General features: G+C 38.1%; 1 protein-coding gene across 1 annotated transcript in view; it reads right to left on the reverse strand.

Moving 5' to 3' along the window:
* Positions 1-838: 838 nt before the first annotated feature.
* Positions 839-22,575, reverse strand: part of LOC116634131 — a 31,872-nt gene continuing 10,135 nt past the window's right edge. The window contains exons 2-8 of the mRNA XM_032407340.1: positions 18,800-18,941; positions 15,728-15,821; positions 11,238-11,356; positions 8,115-8,257; positions 5,202-5,399; positions 2,093-2,155; positions 839-950 (exon numbers count right to left, since the gene is read on the reverse strand). Of these exons, the coding sequence (XP_032263231.1) occupies positions 839-950; positions 2,093-2,155; positions 5,202-5,399; positions 8,115-8,257; positions 11,238-11,356; positions 15,728-15,821; positions 18,800-18,941 (871 nt within the window). The remainder of the gene's footprint in view (positions 951-2,092; positions 2,156-5,201; positions 5,400-8,114; positions 8,258-11,237; positions 11,357-15,727; positions 15,822-18,799; positions 18,942-22,575) is intronic.

Here is a 22,575-nt window from a genome sequence, read left to right on the forward strand (position 1 = left end):
ATATAATTTTATAAGCAGTTTTCATTCATGGCAGGATGATCCAGAAAATATTTTATTTCATGCTAGGAAGCATCTAATTGACAAACCATCTTGGGAAAGTTTTAGTTCTGTGACTAAGTTGATCTTTATAAATAAGGAAAAATATAAGATCAGAAGTTGATCTAATTGTTGACCTTTCTCTAAATTTTGAAAGCATTTAAATTGAATTGTATTCTTTCTCTTTAATTTATAGGGAAGGCAGCTTTAAAATTGCATTTTTAAAATTCTCTGAACATAAAGAAGCTTTACCATTATTATTTTCTAAATGTTTAATGAATGGCGTGGGACCTTCCTAAATTTCTGTTGTATCAAAGTCACTAGTGACTGACAGAATGTTCAAAATGGAGAATCCAATGCATGTGGCTTAAAATCACACAGTTGTCCCCCTTCCTTTTAATAGGTTCATATATTTGAAGCAGTACTCTCAAAGTAAAAGACTTAGAGCCTTGAGGCTGGAAAGATGAGTCCCTGGAGTATGGAGGAAGACTTAGAGCCTTTATTCATGTTAAATTTTTATGCCATTACTTAAAGATCTCTCTTTTTAATGTTTAAAATGTACATTATATATTTCTCCAATGTTTTATGTATAAGATTTCTTAATAAAAATTATATGTGTATGCTCAAAATTTATTTACTGTTGGGGTATAGAATTAAAAAAACTGGAGATCACTAATTTAAAGGAAAACTATATAAATATATATTATATATATATGGTAAGCAACAGCATTTAGTTATGCATCTCCTGTATTTATTAGCTTTTAGAGACAATGGTGATTGCTTTCTTTCTATACAAATTGCATTATGATATAATACACATTTTTGAAAAAATATTGGTTTCTGGTGGTGAAGAATCTTCTGGTAGCTTCAGGATTCCATCCAGCATTTTTAAGTTAGGCAAACAGGAGAACACTCTAAAACAAAAGTTAAAGATAAAAAAAGTAACTGTACTGAACAAAAGCATTGTCTTTCACTTACTCTCTTTATAAATGAGTGGAGTTTGCCTATTATTACAAGAAAGATGAGTGGCTATCATTTTATTCTGGTTTTTGTTTTTTTATCTTTACAATAGGGTTATAATAAAACACTATTTATGTTCATTGAGCTGATCACCTTGCTGTAGCTTGCCCTCTCCAGGAGCTACTATATAGTTCTTCAGATCATAAGTATAGATCAGAGAAGTGGGACTGCGTACAGTCTGTTTTTATAAGAGAATTTCAGTCCAGTTTTTACAAAGCTCTATAAAGGGGAAAAAAATGAGGAATTTAGCCAAATAACCATGAGAGAAAGAATGAGATAATGATATAAGTGCACATTAGGAAGTTAAAAGTTTTTTTAAAAAGGAAGAAGTAAAGAAAACACATGTTGTTTAATGATAGTTAAGGAAGAATTCTGGCTGTGAGGTATAAGAGAAGGGGTGGGAAATATTCTTGTGCTGAGTTATTTTCTCTTGACAGAATTTCTGAAGATCACATTTCAGATTTACACAGTCACTTCAGGTTCAGGAAGGGGTCCTTCTCATCAACCCAGGTGAAAGTAGTCAAATGCCTAGCAGTGTTATAAAGCAGTGTTTTCTTTCAAGTGGACAGTTTTTCTAGATCTGGGTGTTCTGTGGGCTCATACCAGAGGAAATGAATGGCACTGGGATTTGCCCAGGATGAAAGATACTGAAACCTGTCAGTAGACATGCCATGACAACTAATGGTTGGTATTGACCTCCTTGGGTGCTCTCTTTGGCCACGTAATTTTCTTAGCACTAAATATTTCCTGCATATTATCTTATTTAATCCTCACACCAATTCCATCAGGTTTTTATCCTCCATTTTAAGTTACTTATCCAAGATCATAAAGCCTGTGGGGGACAGTGCAAAAATTAAAATCTAAGTCTTCCGGCCCTAATGTTCAGACTTATCTGACAGGAAACCCTAGCTACTATTTCTTTTCAAAAAGTAAAACTATGGTGAACTCAGATCACATTGACTTCTGAAGAAGAGTACAAGAGTTTGCCTGTGGGTGTCCCCGGACATGGGGCTGCCTTCTACCTACTGGGACTTACACTCTGAGCTTTATCAGTAAGTTTTTTTCTCTTTTGAACTGTGCTTTCTTCTTATTGGAGGATCTGAAACAAAGGAGGAAGGGAAAGACAGTCACAATTGTAGGTGACAATGACCAAGAAAGTCTTATACTTAAATAATTCTGATTATGTTGTAAAGGGACACCGAAGGTCTGGCCCAGATCCTGGACACAGAGATACCCAGGGACAGAATGAATGCTGTTATAATCCTTAAAGTGTGGATTTTGGCTAGGTGATTGAACCCAAATTTGGATGAACTTGGGACTTCAGTTTAGTTCCTCAGCAGAAGTGGATACTTAAATCCTTTCCTCATACTTTGAAATGACCAGATCTTTCTGTTTAAAGTAACCCGCTACTACCCAAGTCAATATAACCTGGCTTTTTATAGCTTGAATGCCTGTCTGTATCCACCTTGGACTCAATCCAACAGAGTTAACATTAGAAAATAGAAGAACCTCATTATATCCCTCATTCTCACATAATTCTATACCACATCATAAATTTTGAAGACAGATTTATAGTGAGACCTCAGGGCATATCAGATTTCAGACAGTTAATCTTAATTCTATTGTTGTAAGGCATCCTTTGAAGGGAGGCAAGTAACTGAATTGGGATCAAAATAAAATCCCACATATAAATTAACAAAACTAAAATGTAATACTAATAAATTGTCTTTATGACTAGAAATGTGCCTTTTTATGAATGATGTTGAAATGTCCGGCTGAACCTCCTCTGACTGTAGGAAATATAATTTTAAACTTCAAAATGTTATTATGGTTAAATATTACTTCAATTTTAAAGCAACTGTGTTGCTAGTTTTCACTTATGTAAAAGCAATTTGAGAATTTATGATCACAGAACATGAATTTTGTCTTCAGTCTATAGTCATGGGGGTGACAATGGCAGTAATAAGATTTATGTAGGAATAACAGAGATTAGAATTCTTATTTCGATAATTTTTTGTTGTACGTCAGAGTTTGAAGAGTCATATTATTTAGGCCTTGGAATATGGTTGTTGTCATGGGAAAATGGCAGTTTGAGAAAGGAAGGTAGTGAGAACTATGTCTTTTATTGAAGCTGAATGTAGATGAAAGATGTAATCATAGATCAGGTATGAACCTAGAAATGATCTAATCCTTTGTATGACAGATTCAAACTGAGACATGAGTTTACTTGTTATCTGGGGGCAAATACAAGTTCTAGAACTCAGTGGCTTGTTTTTACCCTTTAAATTCCCACAAGCGGTGCTGGGAATTAGCTAGGGAGAGAGAGAATTTTCTGCATACCCCAAGGTATACATTGCATTATTACCATTAGGAATGTTCCAGTAGTGACAAAAGAATAAAATGGTTTATTCTTCACAGGTTTTCAAGGACTTTCAACCACTGGGGTAGATTGAATCAGTTACTTCTTTGTGTCCATTTAATGGTGCTCTTGTGGCCCAAAGGAGTGAAAATAAAACCAGAGAATAGGGGTGCATGGGTGGCTTAGCTGGTTGAGTGTCCAACTCTTGATTTCAGCTCAGATCATGATCTCAGGGTCATGAGATCGAGCCCTGCATCGGGCTCTGTGCTGGTTATGGAACCTGCTTGGGATTCTCTCTCTCCCTTTTCTCTTCCCCTCCCCTGCTCACTCTTGCTCTCTCTCTCTCTCAAAAAACAAAACAAACAAACAAAAAACAGAGAATAAACAATTTATAAAACTATCACATGGACATTGATAGAAATCTGTACATAGAAATCTTTAAAAAGACATAGTATCTATTAAACATTATGAGAGAAAACGCATAGGATTTGGGAAAGTCTAAAATGAAGCACCTTTGTATATGTAAAGTCACATTATAAGAGAAGCCTCAAATTTTAAAGCAATCATAAATTAACTGAGAGAAGAGTGAATTATAGATTTTTTTTTTTTTAAATTTTTTTTATTGTTATGTTAATCCCCATACATTACATCATTAGTTTTAGATATAGTGTTCCATGATTCATTGTTTGTGCATAACACCCAGTGCTCCATGCAGAACGTGCCCTCCTCAATACCCATCACCAGGCTAACCCATCCTCCCAACCCCCTCCCCTCTAGAACCCTCAGTTTGTTTTTCAGAGTCCATCGTCTCTCATGGTTCTTCTCCCCCTCCGATTTCCCCCCCTTCATTCTTCCCCTCCTGCTACATTCTTCTTCTTCTTTTTTTCTTTCTTAACATATATTGCATTATTTGTTTCAGAGGTCCAGATCTGAGATTCAACAGTCTTGCACAATTCACAGCGCTTACCAGAACACATACCCTCCCCAGTGTCCATCACCCAGTCACCCCATCCCTCCCACCCCACCCCCCACTCCAGCAACCCTCAGTTTGTTTCCTGAGATTAAGAATTCCTCATATCAGTGAGGTCATATGATACATGTCTTTCTCTGTTTGACTTATTTCGCTCAGCATAATACCCTCCAGTTCCATCCACGTCGTTGCAAATGGCAAGATCTTATTCCTTTTGATGGCTGCATAATATTCCATTGTATATATATACCACATCTTCTTTATCCATTCATCTGTTGATGGACATCTTGGCTCTTTCCACAGTTTGGCTATTGTGGACATTGCTGCTATAAACATCGGGGTGCACGTAGCCTTTCGGGTCCCTACTTTTGTATCTTTGGGGTAAATACCCAGTAGTGCAATTGCTGGATCATATGGTAGCTCTATTTTCAACTTTTTGAGGAACCTCCATACTGTTTTCCAGAGTGGCTGCACCAGCTTGCATTCCCACCAACAGTGTAGGAGGGTTCCCCTTTCTCCGCATCCCCGCCAACATCTGTCATTTCCTGACTTGTTAATTTTAGCCATTCTGACTGGTGTGACATGAAAAAGTGTTCAATATCGCTCAGCATCAGGGAAATCCAAATCAAATGAATTATAGATTTTTTTAAAAAAGATCACTTCAGAGTTCTTTAGGTGAGATCAGAAGCATGAAACGTTCAATATGTAATAGATAGGATAAATATTTGCCAAGTGAATTTAAGCTCCAGGGGAACAGCTAGTCAAAGTATAACATTCAAAGAAGAACATAGACGACAAAAGTGTTTGGGGCCTTACCGTCTCCGGTAATTTGGGTGAAACTCACAAGGGTTCCTCCTGAGAGTAAGGGATTCTAGTGGAGTGCACCATAAACTGGAGAGCCCAGTCAGAGATTCAATGTGGTTTTCAGCCAAGGATAAATGCTGTATCTGAGGTATCTTTGGCAATTGTTTGAAAGATGTGAGATGGTTTTTGTTCATATTTAAAACTCTGCACCTGGATAAAAAATATAAACACCCTGTCATTTGTCTCCTGAAGAGGATGGTTAACTACCAAACCTTGCATAGGACTAGCGTGCTTCATCTAGACCATAACCCCTCAAAGGAGTGACAGTGATATTTTCTAAAACTGTGGTTTGTAAAAGAAGAGAAATATTTATATCAAAATATGAAGAGAAAATAAGCCAAATATATGTGACTATAAGCTTGCTGAATACAGAAATCTGTTTTCTTTTCCAATGTATACACTCAGTACTTGGCATAATAGTTGGTCCATGGTGTATTCGTAATATGTCTCAAATGAAAGAGTGAATGGCTGCAATGAATGAGTGAATCTCAGCAATCTCATTGTTCACACAGATTCATAACAACTTATGAAGAGTATTGCCTCCAAGTAGTGAGATCAGTTATTTTTTTTCTATTTTTCCATACTTAAATTCTATATTGAAAAAATAGCATTTTGAATTAGAAAAAAGGCCTTTTATATATAAAAGAAAACTAAAAGGTATCCTTAGGAGAAGAAATGTGTGTTGGGCACTTAGGTTGAATACATTTTCCTGACATATCATGCTTCTCAATATTTTTGCCTTAAAGCTATGATTGTTTAAGACCATGCAAATAGAGGAAATAATTCAAATCTATCACTGACACCTTGCTTTAAGGAAAAATTCCTTTACATATAAGTTGGGATTAAATACCACGAAAGAAACACAGGGAACTTATTTATGACCTTGTACCCCACAAAGACACTTAGTAAATAATTATTGCTAATGGTAAAAATGGTGCTAAACAGAGAGAGAGTTTCCATGCAACCGTATTGGAAAAATCCAGTTTGAACTCCCTGACCCCGATTGAATTGTAATTTTTTCACATCTATTCTTTTCATTTCCTTGTTTTCTTCCACTCTCTCTCCATATGGACATTTTACACAGTCCTAATCATACACTTGATAACTTCGGGTTTTTACTCTTTTCCAGGTTACACATAATATTTTAGAAGCACTTTAGTGCTATGATGATTTCTAATTGAAAACCCAGCCTAAGCAGTTCCTGTGTCTCTGCCTCTCTCTCTGTCCTCCTATGAAATCTATTCTTTTATTGCCTGCCAGTCACTCTCTCATTTTCAATGTACATCCATCTCGGGCTCTGAGATTCACCCCATCACACATCCCCAGTCAGCAAGATGTTAGGGGTGAAAAGCAGCAAACCAAGTGTGGTGTTTTCCTTGGGGCAGAAGGAAGGAGGCGATGAATTACATACATCAACTTTTTTCTCCTTTGACACATTGATTTGGCAGTTGTAAAATTTGAATTGCAGTTACATAATTTGATACTATATATTCTATTTCTAAAGAAAGAAAAGCCAAAAGAATACATCTAGAGAACTGTAAATCTGGGGCAAATCTTTTCTTTAATGATTATGGTTTCTCTCTCTTCTCTGTAAGATAGCAAAGATTTGGAGGCTTATTGATCTGGATCAGGTCAAGTTCAGGTATTTCAAGTACATGATCTTCTAGTTCAGTATTTCTAAAGTATGCCATGTGATTATTAAACATGTTTTTGTTGCATGTGTATTTAAATATGTATTAAAAATATAACTAATGTTATCACTATTATATCCCTAGAAGGGAGTCTGGCAAAACAAAAACAGAAACAAAAACCTGAATAAACCAATATCAACTGCCAGTGATTTTGATTTATAGTAGTGATATTAAGTTTCTTTTGAGAATTTTTATTTAGGTATTTAAAATTTTGTTATTTAAAAAGAACCTAAGTAGGGGCGCCTGGCTCGCTCAGTTGCTAGAGCATGCGACTCTTAATCATAAGCCCCATATTGGGTGTAGCGATTACTTAAAAAGAACATAAGTAAAATCAAATGCTATGCAAGTCTAGAGTTTCGAAGGGGCTTTGGAAATGACTGAAGATACCCAGGCACATTGCATATTCCTCCATCTCCTGACTGCTTTCCTCTCCTGTGTGACTGGGATGGTCTTTTTTAACCCATGCTCAGAGATGTACCTTAACCGGCTCTAGGATTTACCCTTCCTTCTTGTGGCTGCTTGGTTTCCTTCATCTCCTACTTCTCGTCACTCCACCTACGCATTGTGCCTGGTGAAGCAGACAGCAGCTCTCTACAAAAGGAGTTCTCAAGCGATCCTAAGCAAAAAGGCAGATTATCTTTAATGTCAGGAGTTTGGGATCTTTGGAAAACCGAAGAGTCCATATATTTTTAAAAACTTTTAGTTTGTTTCTGTTGTTATTCTGATGGGCTACCCTCACCCTTCCATTAGAACGTGACCTTGAAACCACGACTCTTGTTAACTACCTGTAGAGTTGGTCCTCACAGGTGCTCAACAAGTATGATTAAAAATGTCTACGTATTTATATAATGTATTTGTACCATGTAATTGCATTTCCAGTGTACAGTACAAGGGATATGGCAAGTTTTTCTGCCAGTATGATTCTCTGATTACAAATTACTCCTCTAAAAATTGATGATAATATTAATTTGGAAAGGAATAGATTTTTTTTCCCTCTAAAGTGTGACATTTTGATGTATAAATTTCCCTTTTTGCCTTGCCCAGGTATCATTTAGCACTATTACCTTTAAGACCTGACCATATGGCCACAGTAGGTCCAGACAGTGATCCCATATGCCCAAATAGCAAATATTTGACTTCAACTTAGTAACTAGACAGGCTAAAGAGCAGGTACCTTGGCAATCTTACGGTACTTAAGTCCACCAGTGAATTATCCACTAACCAGAGGGTTTCAACTCGAATTAGTCTTCTAAGAATCCTGTTAAAATTCGCAACTTGATAAGGGTCCCCCAAATCCTGAAATGAAAGGTTCAAATTCTGAAGGGAAAAATAAAAAGTAAAAGCAAGTTCTTTATCAACTTTTAAAAATAGTTACTAATTAAAAATGTGTTGTACATGTAGTTTTTAAACCAGTAGTTTTTTGGTGTGCACACTAAAACACACATCCAAACACTCACAATTATGTGGCAGAAATTCATTCTCAAGGTAGGGGAGGTGAAAATCCTGACCTGATCCTGATTAGAATTACATACAAGATTGGAGGTGGGGAAGGCAGGATCCTGAAACTGATTCTGAAATTTTCTAGGGGTAAAGAGTGGAAGGGATAAAATTCTGTTTTGGAATTACTGATTTAAATGATTAGTTATTCTTAGCCTCCTTGGAAATACTCAAAAATCACATTTGAAAAGATTTCATCCCATCCTATCCCTGTGCTAACTTGTCTTCCATGTATTATGAAAATTATTGTTGTCCCCCCTTTTCTTCTTAAAGTAAAAATGACACCTAAAAATAATAATTAAAAGATTTCAAAGTAAGATACCATCATTCAAAAGATGGAAGCCATCAGTTTGTTTTAAAGTAGCTAGGGATACAAACGTAAAAATGACTTTACCACATTTAACAGATACTAGATATTTTATTTTTGCTTTTAACATCAGTCAGCTTTGATATAAAGAAAATTAGAGCCACTTTTGGTGGCAGCATTGCCCTGGTAAACTTTATTCCTAAAAGTCAACTTATTTTATTTCCACAATTTTGCCATCAATTTCTTTCTTTTTTAAATTTTTTTAAATTTTATTTTATTATGTTATGTTAGTCATCATACATTACATCATTAGTTGTTTTTTTTTTTAAGATTTTATTATTTATTTGAGAGAGAGAGAGGGATAGAGCGCAAGCAGGGGGAGCAGCAGAAAGAGGGAGAAGCAGGCTCCCCGCTGAGCAGGGAGCCCGATGCGGGGCTCGATCCCAGGACCCTGGGATCATGACCTGAGCCGAAGGCAGACGCTTAACCGACTGAGCCACCCATGTGCCCCTACATCATTAGTTTTTGATGTAGTGTTCCATGATTCATTGTTTGCATATAACACCCAGTGCTCCATTCAATATGTGCCCTCTTTAATACCCATCACCAGGCTAACCCATCCCCCCACCCCCTCCCCTCTAGAACCCTCAGTTTGTTTCTCAGAGTCCATAGTTTCTCATGGTTCGTCTCCCCCTCCGATTCCCTGTCCTTCATTTTTCCCTTCCTACTTCTTTCAATAAAATTATTGAATAAAATGGCAATTCCCTTTTAAAAATTTTTGAATCAGAATAATTTACTACTTTTTTTAAAGATTTTATTTATTTATTTGACAGAGAGAGAGAGAACACAAGCAGGGGGAGCGGGAGAGGGAGAAGCAGGCTCTCGCTGAGCAGGGAGCCCAATGCTGGGCTCGATCCCAGGACTCTGGGATCACGAAGGCAGACGCTTAACTGACTGAGCCACCCAGGTGCCCCAATAATTTACTATTTTAAAGAAATATAGATATCTCTCTCTTTAAAAAGATCATTAAGCTCTTAACATTTTTAGACATTAAACATAAACTTTGATACTTTAAGTTCCATTTTCCAAAAGTATAAAAGGTCTTAATTTTGAAATAAAACTTAAGAAATGATAAGTGATTATATCTATCTCTATATTGAATGTCGCCTCCTCAGAGAGGTTTTTTTGGACCACTATGTTCCAATTAAGTTTTCTATGGTAGTTAGAATTTATTTAGCCCTTCTCTTAGAGTACAGTTATCTCAAGGCCAATTAAATTTTCTATGATAATTTATTAGGAAGGCTCCACTGGCCTTTACAATATATCCATAGTTTAAATGGCAGCTATAAAGAATAAATGCATATATATACTGAAATGATTGCCTCTAAAGGTAGTTCTGGGAATGGAGGTCAAAGTTTCAGGTATATCGTTTAAATTTTTTAAACAAATAAATAGGTGTATGGTTTAATTTTTAAGAGTAGAAAGTATCCACCCATTATATATGAAAATTTTAAATTAGTTTTAAAAAGAAAAGAAAGCACCATGCAGGGGAAACAATATTCTATTTTTACATCTTCCACTACCAAGATGTATAACCTTTGGCAAATCATGCCTTTCTGGACTTCCCTTTCCTTTTTGAAAGGAAGGGATTTAGAACAGACCCTCTCTGAAGCTCCTTCCCGCCTCCTAATGCCATAATGCTACAATATCTAAGGTCAATCTGTGAAGCAAAAGAGGCATCAAGAGGCCCCAGTGAGCAGGTTTTAAACTGAGTCTTATTTCCGGAAGACTTCCTAAATTCTTCACGTACACTTTGATCACTCCGAAAAAACAAAAATATTGGGATCCCACTCTGTTGCCAAGAAGTTGATTTACTCTTTTATTGCTCGCAACACATCCTTCCCAGTTATACCCTCAGTTCTCTTCCTACTATGACTGGAGCCAGCCGGAATTAGAGGCTTGAGGAACCTCAGCCCCACAGCTTTGTAGCGCCCCGGCTGACGGCTGACGTAGGGGCTGTTTCAGTGCTAGTGGCTCTGGCAGCTGGATCCTTTTCAGCTCCTGTTTTCACTGGTAAAAAGCTTTATTTGTTCCTGGATAGTTCTGTTCAGACCAGGCTGGCTGCTCCAGCTGTTCAAACTTTTTGGCTTACTGCATTGTTCAAGGGATTCCAGATTGCATCATAAACTCTGATGAGGAATATTGTCCAACATTTGACACTTATTATTATCAAAAGGAACAATTTCATTCTCAAGTATTTTAAACTTTTCCGAAGTTCAGCAATATTAGGATAAGATACAGGTTAGAAAATAAGAAACATGTCATGATGAAGAAGAGGTGAACAAAGAGGTGCAGAAGCCCAAACACTGCTAGTTTTAGAGAAAATGGCGAACGAATGCTTAGAGTTTTGATACTGCCCTTGGGGGGGGGGGGCGGTGTCATAACTGAGTCAATGCCAAAAAGAGACTTTTTTCCTGTCTTTTAAGCTCTCACCGTGCAGTCCTCCCAGTTTTCTTGTAGCCATGTTTCCCATTTGTTTTTTTCAAGGACTCTTTTCCGAGCAGGCAAGGTACACTCCTCCTGTCTGAAGAGCAACTCTTCTGTGGAGGGTCCTGGGCAAAAATCACAAGGTGAGATCTTGGAAGTAGGTTTATGGTGGCAGGACTGATATCTTCACTTGATACTTGGCCAGTTGTTTTAATCTTCCACTCAATATCAGGATTGAGGAAAACATGAGTTGGCCCACATTATGCCCCAAGAGCATGAGCAGTAACAAAATAAGTTAACTTTTACCCCTACGTAAAGTATTTTGAGCACAGGTAGGTAAGAAAATCACCAATAGAGTGACTTTAGTCTTCATATAATTTTCTCTTTGGGGATGTCACTCGTGACTTTCCCTCTCTTTTGTCTCTCAACTCCATTAGCCACTTGGTTCCATCACTTCCCCCTTGAGAATCTGTCCCCCTCCTCTTCAATGTCTAGACCCTCGTATCTCCCTACCTGAACTGTAGCTCCTTTCTCCTGGATTGCCTTGTTTGCAATCATCTCTCCTTCAATATAAATGACACACATGGCCATCCAGCTTTCCTAAAACAGAGCTTTTGCCACACTCATGTGTTTAAAACATTTCAGAATTTCTCACTGCCTACCAGTTGGAGATGGAAAATCCCGGCTTGCCAAGCAAGGTTTCCCACAATCTTATCTCAGTCTCCATTTCCAAATTCATTTCCCGCTATTTCCCAATCCTGCTGTCCTCCAAATCAGGTTTGCACAAGATTTCCATGGTTAGGGAAAGGATATCCTGTCTGCAGTCTGAGGTTGGGTGCTAGGTGATTGTATGACTCCAGATGACTAATTTTAATTTTCTGCGCTTTAGTTTTCCATGTCTGCAAAAATACAGGGAAGACTAGAATCAAGAACCCAACATCAGCTGAATACGATGAGAAATTATGTTTGTTTGAAGTTCATAATGCTTTATAAAAATACTGATAAAATGTATTTTTTTCTGAGAAAGTACAGCTCTATTGTATTACCCAGGCAAACTTCGGTCTGTTGTGATGTTAACTGGACCCCTGACAGCAATCCTAAGCTTAGTGATTTCAGTTCCCTCCCAGTTCCAGCATCTGTGTTTCCATGAGTTCTACCTGGTATCATTTGTGCACCTTCCCCGTCTACATTTTTCTGGAATGTGTGATTCTCAGTTCAGAGGTGAAAAGAAAGAGTTATACTAAAGAAGAGGTTACTAAAGACATCAGGAACAAACTTTGCTTTTGTGACAGTCTTGTCTGGGCTCTGATGGGAGATAATGAGTCCATTTGTGAAGGATTTATGGAAGGCAATAAAAGAGTCCAATGTTTCGTTATTTTGACACAAATATCAGTTCTTTCCTCAGATGCAGGTGGAAGCCGAGGTGCAACCTGAACTTTCAGGCATTTCTCTCATAATGAAGTGTACTGTTGCCACCCAGGAAATCACATAACCCTGAAGTATCCTAACAATAAAACATCCTTGTGTTAAGAAATTTTCTTCTTCGTTGATTAGGCTGATTGGAATTAAAAGTCATAGAATTGGAAAAACTAGACAATCATCTAATTGACTGGGTAGACCTCGGGCTCTATTGTCTGTAATACGACCACCCCCAAATTTGGTAGCTTACTTTGTGCAACAGATACCCCCAGAGTTATTAAACTCTGCCCTATATTGTTTGTTTGAGTTCTATCGATCTTCTGCTCTTTCAGTTATTTTTTTTAAAGCAGCTTTCAAAGATTTCTTTGAAGTTGGAAGCCAGAGGTCACTTCCACTGTGAGGAGTTATATTAAATTGGATTCTTTCTTTTAAAAACTCAGACATGGTTGATAATTGAAGATATATCTTAGCAGTTTAGAACTATAATCTGGAATCTCTGACAGCCCTGGAATGTTAGCTTTCTCCTGCTATCTCTGAATTTGTTCTTTGTCCCCTCACTGGATTTGTAACTCAGCAGCAGTGACTAAATTAACTTGCTGAGGGATTTTCAAGTAGAAAGCATCTATAGTTTAAAAGAATTCTGCCAACAGTTGGCTCTTTTGCTTCATTTAATTGGGAGGAGTTAAGTCAGTCTTGATCTGGCCATCAAAGCCTTGGGAAATTGCTGTTTATCACACATCAGATAACCTTTCTTCTCTTAAGAACTCTTCCCAGATGTACAACCGAGGCAACTGAGATGAACTGAAGTAGTTTTGTTGGGTGTTTCAGGATCTAATCTAGAAGGAGGGTAATTGTTATTAGAATGCTTTTGAGAAGCACTTGTTCTCCATCTCACACATGCACAAACAAAACTTAAACAAAATGAAAGGCAATGAACAAGGGACATCTATGTTCTTCACAGTTCAAGGTGATGGGATGTTCCAATGTTTTCCATCCCCTAGATCATGCTCCATTCCTTTTACAACTAGTCACTTGGAGAGATTGGGTGTTGTTAATGGTCTATGGAAGGAAAATGTGCCTTATCTCTGCAGAGCGATGGTGTCCTCTGCATGACTGGCCACCATGGTCCTTATGTGGGATTGGCTTTGTTGACTGATGGCCTCAGCACATGACCTGGCACTTAAATCAGGAAAGCAGGGAGGCCATTGGACTCTCTTTACATATACTCATTTTCAGTTTACTCCTACATTTTATTCCCAAAGTCTTCAGTTTGGCAGTTCCCTCTAAACTTCAACTCTCCACCCATGCTCAGAATACAATTTCTTTTTACCTCATTGGAGCACAACCATCAACCACCATACCACCACCACCACCACACACGCCCGCACACACACACACACACACACACACACACACACACACAAATGCCAAAACCCTTATTGTATCAATCTTTTCACTTTCAGTTCAAATTTCTTCCCTCCAAACTTCCTAAACTAGCGTTTCTCATACTGTGGCCCTCAGATCATCTGTAACAGAATTTCTTGACAATTTTACAATTGTCAAATTCCTGGGCCCCCTTCATACTAATTACATCAGATTCTTTGAGAGACAGTCCTGGAAAACTGCATTTTCTACAAGCCTCTGGGTAATCTGTCCCAACATTAAAGTTTAAGAACCAGCTGAACCCTGCCCACCTTGATCCCTGGTATAGCCATCTCTTCCTTTTTGCCTGTAGACTTCTTACTCATGTGACACACATGGTCTCCACTCCTTTGGTCTCCTTTCTTTCTAATTCCCCATAATTTCTGGCTCTTTGAAAAATATTCTCTCTCAGGTCCCCACAGGACCTAGAGAGTTTACCTCTAGTAGTACTATCTACTAATATTTTAAAAATAGGAGTCAATACTTAGCTGCAAACTGAGCTGACAGAGTTGAAACATAAGAACATATTTTACTCAATGTTTCAGAAAATGATGCTATTTTAACCTGCCTTTGTCAGCTGAGTTTGAGTGAAAGAAGAAAGGCATGGTGTGGTAAAGTAATGTCATTGAGAGAGGGAAATGAGCAGGTGAATATATAAAGCAACTTTTTCTAAATCAATATCACAATTGTACAATATACAATATGATGGCAAATCTGCAAATACAGATGGAAGATAGCCAAGATATTTGTTTTATAAAGACTAAATAGTGGAGCCAGAATTATGTCTAATATTATCTCATCAGCTTATGGGATATGCAAAAGAGACATGAGAAATGCATGGTGCCTGTTCTTACACAATATAGAATCTATTGAAAGCTACTTATAAAAAAATCAAACATTATGTATTAGGGTCTGCAGATAACAATTCTTCATACTGTCACACTAGTACACTTATAAAATCTGATAGAATGAAAAGGAATAGTAAAATATTGGTTTGTTCTACCGAACTTAAAATGCTTAGTAAAAATATAAAATGAAACTATCTGGTTTATTTAGATTCCCACTTGGTGTTTTAAAAACCAATGGGTAGAATTAAATCAGGTTAAAGTTATTCATTGAAGTGACAGTGTCATTCATGATCCTGAAATATTGTAAATAAACGAAAATTCCAGCAAAGATCATTGGTTAAATATATTTAATAATATCCATATGATGGAGAGATATGCAACCTTTAAAAACAACATTTTGGGTAATGTTTAATAACAGAAGAAATGCTCACAATAACAAGATAAGTGGAAAAACTCAAGAAACAAAATTATTTGTACAATGTCATAAGGAAGTATGTGTATATACTTTTCAAAAAAGACTAAATGGACATAAAAGTCACAGTGGTTATTTCTGGATAGTGGAATTACAGATTCTTTTTTATCTTTCTATTTTTCCAGGATTTAATACTGAACATTTATTATTTATATAATCAGATATATGAATGTGCTTTAAAGTGGCTTCACTAGCTATATTAGTAATTCTATGGTCTTGAAAAAGGAAATTTTTCTATCTCTAAGTAATATCTTTTTCCCCCAAGTAATGTTTTTAATCCACAAATAAAATCTACGCAGAGCACATACACAAAGATACACATATTTGTTCTTTACCTTCTCTTACTCTTGGGCAACGCAGTTGACTTCCTTGAATGTCATGTTGTTCTACCTTGTGCCAAGTGAGATACTTGAAAGAGTCTGATGGAAGCTTTAAAATAAGAGAGAAAAGAAATAGCATCTGGCAATATGTGATTCATTTACTTTTATGTGTAAAAGTAATACAAATCATTGCCAAACATTCAGCCAAATTGAACTCCAAGTACCTAACGGTGTCCTTATAGAAGTCACTTTAGTTCATTCTAAATTATATTTGATGGTAAATGACAACAGAAATACATATGTGTACCCATTCATGGATCCACTTTACCTCATGGATCCACTTTAACCTCTGATAAATCATCCTTTAATATTTATTGAATGTATATTAGGGGCTACAGATAACAATGCTTCATACTGTTAACACTAGTACATTTATAAAATCTGATAGGATATAAAGGAGTAATACAACATTGGTTTATTCTACCAAATTTAAAATGCTTAATAAAATTATAAAATTTATAAAATTACCTGGTTTATTTAGATTGAGAAACCTCATTCCATTTCCCACTTTATAACAGCTCTAATTGTTGAAGTTACTTTACTGTTTAGGACCCCTAGCCTCTTTAACTTGCTCCAGTTGTGAAAGTTCTGCCTTTTGAGGCTACACAGAAGCCACACGTGTCTACTATGTTAAGTGTTTGTAACAGTTGTCATCTTCTTCCTAAGTCATACAGTTCTTACAGATCATGGTTTATAGATTATTAACTATCCAACAAGAACATATGATTCTCCTTGGGAAGAGTTCCAATTTATTGACATTCCTCTTAAAATGTGTAGCCAGTAGTGAATGAAATATTTCAGGTCTGGTCATCTTCCTTTTTCCAGACAGTTTATTACTGACCAGAATATGTGCCAAGACCATATTTGGGGCAATTTTGTATTGTTTACTATTATTGAAGTTGTAGTCGATCAAAATTCCCTGTATCTTATATAGCTTATGATAGTTTCAAGTTTAACACACCAAAAAAGGCATATTACTCAGAAAAGACCATTAGGTTAAATACACCACAGATTCGATCTCCAGTTAGCCAGTTTTGTACACATAGACAAACAGCCCCAGAATATTTGACATAAAGAAAAGTCATTAGAGTATTTGGAACAACTCCTTTCATCTCACAGAGCAGCATTTCACATAGCTTATGTTTTGCTTGAGCTGTAAATTTGTGTGACTAATACCAACAAAAAATATTTCCACCACTGAATAAGCTTATGAGGCTCTGGATTAAACCGAGTTAAGCATTCCTCTTTGTTACAGGACTACGCAGAGCCTTTCTATGCTAATATGCATTGTGAGTCTATACTCACCAAGTGTTCCCCTGGACTTTTAAATCATAGAACCTTTTATTCTTGGAGCAGCACACGGGTCTCATGCATTTTGTGAAGCAGAATTTGGAACATGCTGACTCAAAATAAATTGAAAAGAGGTGGCTTTTTAATAAGCATTTAGTTTTGATTTTTGATCTTCATTCCTTACTCACTGAGTGACCATGGTGGTGCCAGTAAGTATTTCAATGTCTTCATTTAAAGAGTAGAACTAATAACAAAAGCTCTCTACCTTATTAATAGCAACATGAAAAAGCTAATTAATACTTGAGCAATTCTTTGAGAAAATCTGAGGATTTGCTAACATGCTTTCAAGGAATTCACTCATTCTTTAGAAATAGTCTTTAAAAAACCAAGAAGCACAAATTTAAGGTTATAGAGGAATGTGGTCCCTGGACTATTCTTGGTCATTCAGTTCACATGTTTATGGAAGCTTTTTCCCCAACTTCCAATGTGCTTTTGGATTTTTTTTTCCTTGCTTCTATCATAGAATAAAAATTTCTTAGAAGTTAAGTTCCCTGGAGTTGCCACACCCCATTGCCTTTTTGTGCTATTTCATGATGATCTTACTGGGAAAAAAAGAACCTAACCTAAAGCTGTGTTTGAGAAGAAAGTTTCCATTTTTCAACTGTCATCTAATTTTGTACAAAACTGTTTGCTTTTTAAAGGAGGTATGTGGTTGACATCACAATTTCTGACCTTGTAGGAAAATGAGCCATTGCATTTTTTTGTTTATATTTCTGTAAGGTTGTCAATGTGCTGCAGTTGAGTGACTGTTGCTTCTTCCTAAAGGAATAGTGAATATTTGTGTCTTTTTGTTTTTCCTTTTTTTTTTTTAAGATTTTATTTATTCATTTGAGACACAGAGATACAGAGAGAGAGAGAGCATGAGCAGGGGGAGAGACAGAGGGAGAGGGAGAAGCAGGCTCCCTGCTGAGCCAGGAGCCCAATGTGGGGCTCGATCCCGGGATCCTGGGATCATGACCTGAGCCGAAGGCAGACGCTTAACCATCTGAGCCACCCAGGCGCCCCTGTTTTTCCTTTTTTAATTCTGATGGACCAAGTGATTAATCCATTGGTTCAATAAATATTTTCAAAGTTGGTGTGCTTCATTTTATTTCATTCATTTACTCAAAAATATATACTGTACCCTGCTGTGTATCAGGCACCAGGGATTTAAAGTTAAATAAAATATGGCATTTGTGTTCATTTTCTATCATTTGGGAGGCAGATATTTGAGTAACTCATCTGGATCCAATGTTGGATAGATGGAACAATGATAAATAAAGGAAAGGAGGGAAAATCACACATGGTTCCACTGAGATGGGTTTAGGAAAAAGTCTTGGAAGTGGTGAGTTTGGAAGAAAAAAATTTATTTTGTGGACGAAGGACATTCCAGAAGGAAAGGAGATAAATCTTAGACTAGAGACAGAATTTGAACTCAGAGGGGGAGAGGAAGGCATGCCATTTCTGTTTTTGTGGTCATTACCTTTTCTATTCATCTCCACTTTTGTCTTCCTTCCTCCATTCCAGCTTCTTTCTATCTCCTCTCGGAGTTGGGACTGAGAGTATTAACCTTTCATTCCTCCCCAATTACAAGGGTAGATTTAAGAAGCTTATACACTTAATAAAAAATGTTCAATATAAGATAAAGTACGTTTTATAAACTTAGCCTTAGGTAAAGAGCTAATTAAGCATATTTACCAGGGATGATATTCCAGAATCCGAACGTGGATGAAATGTTCTGTTCCTTGACGGAGCTGACCGAGTGTGTGACTCACTCGGATCAGAGCAGGACGATGAACTAGACGGGCAAATCTGCCTGCTTGTGTTTCGACCTGAGGAGCTGAGCGAAAGAAAATGTTTGAAACGTTTGTGCATCTCTTTTAAAATCTTTAACTGTAAATACCTTTGTGTATAACAGCAGCAGCAACGCATAATAAGCAGCCACTTTTCCATTTAGAGGATAATTGATGTCCTAGAAATTTACCTAGATGTCAGAAGGACTTTGACATCTTGTCTCAGCCCTAAGCACATTTTTATGGCTAATAGTCACTTAAGGCAGATTCTCCCCCCAAAGGCAAGAGGACCTAGTGGACTGCATGTGCTAGAAAAGTACATCTAATGGTACACACAAATGCACATGCATGCTTCTAAGATATGAATGAGGAGGTCAGCCCCCATAGGAAGACATCTTTCTTAGTGGAGCTCCAGCAGCTGATGTGGCCACAGCATCCTTCAACTCTCAACTGGTTTCCTCGTTAATCTGGCCCTTACAAATTTTCCCCAAACCTCTTATATTTCTACAAATTGGTGGGAAACAAATTAAAAAGTCAGGTTCTTTGATCAGTTTTACTCACTTTGGAAGACTATTCAAGCATTTTGCTTAGCAACAGTCCAGTGCTCTCTGTATCCCCATTTTTATGCCACTGAGACATAAAACGTCTTTTCTGCTCTCCTAGTAATTCTCTGGTCTATTATTCATTGTTTTTCTCACACTTTTCCATATCTCTTCAGTAATAGTTACAAGTTTCTCTTTCTGTAATTGCTGCTGTACATTATTTTAAGCCAATTTTAAAATAATTTCTAAATATTGCTTTTTCATGTTAAGTAAAATTAGACACCATATCTCTATTTCTGGCCTCTTTTTACTCTTGGTAGATCATTTTTCAGGCTCCAACAATCTTAAGAGATGACCTTCTATATTTTATGGCACAATTATTTTGCCTCCGTAGCAATTTTGCTTGTAAGAAACCACATGTCTCTTGTATGTGAGGTTGTCTTCATAAAGTACAACATAGAAATATCTTCTATTTTTCATGTATTAACTAAGCTGATACAGTAGAAGAGCATAGCCACTACATCATATTCCAAAAATAGCACTACCGTGTCATTAAAAAAATAAAACAACTGTGCCCTGTTATCAAAGAGAAAATTATTCCTCCATCGGCAACTAAAGAGCAAATCAAGAATTTGGTCTTAATGTGAAAAAGTCAAAAAATGTATGTCTTTCATATTTTTCCCACTTGAGCAATTCATTAATAGTTTGGATATTGTTTCTTGAAATTCCCAATGTGTGTCTTGCCACTTAAACAAATTAACAAACATTAGAAGAACAACAGCAAATTATGCGAAATTTATTATTCCCTGAGGCAGGTATATCCCATGATCGATAACTGGAGTTTGGCCAACAATCAGGGAGACAAAATTGGGAGAAAATGGAATAATATATCGGGATGAACAGAGGGTGAAAGTTTAGTTGACTTCTTGGTTCATTTGTCTTCATTAAAATATGCTGGGTGGAGGGGGGAAAGATGGCGGAGGAGTAGGGGACCCTATTTCAACTGGTCCCCGGAATTGAGCTGGATATCTACCAGACCACTCTGAGCACCCACGAAACCAGCTTGAGATGTAAGAAGATCTGGATCTCTACAAACAGAATATCGCAGGCAGTTGGTTTTGAGGTACGAAGCAGAGAGCCATGATTCTGCGGGCAGATATCGGAGGATAAACGGCAGCGGGGAGGGTGCCTGGACGTGGGGATCCTACACCGCCAGTGAGTGACAGCCTCGCGTGCTGCAGACGGGGCACAGACTCGCAGACCGGTAGCGTCGGGAAAGGACTTTAGGGCAGCCCCTGGGGTGGAACCCGGAGCGGCGGGGTTGCCTGCACGTGAACCGCAGCCCCCCGGACAGAAACCCGGAGCGACGGTCGCGCGCACGCAAACTGCAGCCTCCGATATGGAAACCCGGTGCGCCGGGGTCGCGCTGGTGAACTGCAACCCCGCGGGGTGGAAACCCCAAGCGGCAGAGTCGCACGCGCGCGAATTGGGAGCGGCTGGCGGTTTTAGAAGCACAAAGGGCAGAGACGTGCCCTGACCTGGAGGCAGGACTGGGAGCGCTGCGGAGGGGTGCACAACCCGGGACGCTGCAGTTTATAGCAGCATGGACAGAAACGGAGACGGTGTGGCCTGGAGAGCTCACTGAAGAACAGACTGCGGTCTCTTTGCTCTGAGGCAGAGGGTTGGAAACGGTCTCTTCTGCTCTGACTCGCGGAAGAGACGCGGAAAGCCACCAGGGAAAGCCGCCAGAGAACAAAAGCCCCAAAGACTGATTCCCACTGAGCCCATCCCCCGCCACAGGAGTGCAGGGCAACTCCACCCAAACAGGGCTGCCTGAGAAACAGCGCGGCAGGCCCCTCCCGCAGAAGACAGGCTGGGAAAACAAGAGGCCAGCAACCCTAAGGTCCCAAGAAAACAGGTGCATCTTGCTTGGGTTCTGGTCAATAATTTGGACTCTATACATTCCCTCAAACACCCATCAACAGAATGACTAGGAGGAGGAGCCCCCAAAATAGAAAAGACTCAGAGATTATGACTTATGCTGCAGATTTACAAATGGATGCAGATATAACCAAGATGTCGGAGATGGAATTCAGGCTAGCAATTGTGAAGACAATGGCTAGAATGGAGAAATCAATTAATGGCAACATAGAGTCTCTAAGGGCAGAAATAAAAGGTGAATTGGCAGAACTTAAAAATGCTATCAATGAGATCCAATCCAATCTAGATAATCTAACAGCTAGGGTAACTGAGACAGAAGAGAGAATAAGCGATCTGGAAGACAGTATAATAGATAAAAAGGGAAAAGAGGAGGCCAGGGAAAAACAACTCAGAATCCATGAAAATAGAATCAGAGAAATAAGTGACACGATGAAGCATTCCAATGTCAGAATAATTGGAATCCCGGAGGGAGTGGAGAGAGAGAGAGGGCTAGAAGATGTATTTGAGCAAATCGTAGCTGAGAACTTCCCTAATCTGGGGAATGAAACAAACATTCGAGTCCTAGAGGCAGAGAGGACCCCTCCTAAGATCCAGGAAAACAGGCCAACACCCCGGCATGTAATAGTAAAACTTGCAAATCTTAGAACCAAGGAAACCATCCTAAGGGCAGTTAGGGGGAAGAGATTCCTTACATACAGAGGGAGGAACATCAGAATAACGTCAGACCTATCCACAGAGACCTGGCAAGCCAGAAAGGCCTGGCAAGACATATTCAGGGTACTAAATGAGAAGAACATGCAGCCAAGAATACTTTATCCGGCAAGGCTTTCATTTAGAATGGATGGAGAGATGCAGAGCTTCGACGACCGGCAGAAACTGAAAGAATATGTGACCACTAAGCCAGCCCTGCAAGAAATATTAAGGGGGGTTCTATAAAAGGAGAAAGACCCCAAGAGTGATCTACAACAGAAATTTACAGGGACAATCTATAAAAACAACGTCTTCACAGGCAACATGATGACAATTAATCCATATCTTTCAATAATCACTCTCAACGTGAATGGCCTAAACGCTCCCATAAAACGGGACAGGGTTGCAGATTGGATAAAAAGACAGGACCCATCCATATGCTATCTACAAGAGACTCATTTTGAACCTAAAGATACATCCAGACTGAAAGTGAAGGGATGGAGATCTA

The sequence above is a fragment of the Phoca vitulina genome, unplaced genomic scaffold (genome assembly GCF_004348235.1).
Source record: "Phoca vitulina isolate PV1807 unplaced genomic scaffold, GSC_HSeal_1.0 scaffold8, whole genome shotgun sequence".
Classification (NCBI taxonomy): domain Eukaryota; kingdom Metazoa; phylum Chordata; class Mammalia; order Carnivora; family Phocidae; genus Phoca; species Phoca vitulina.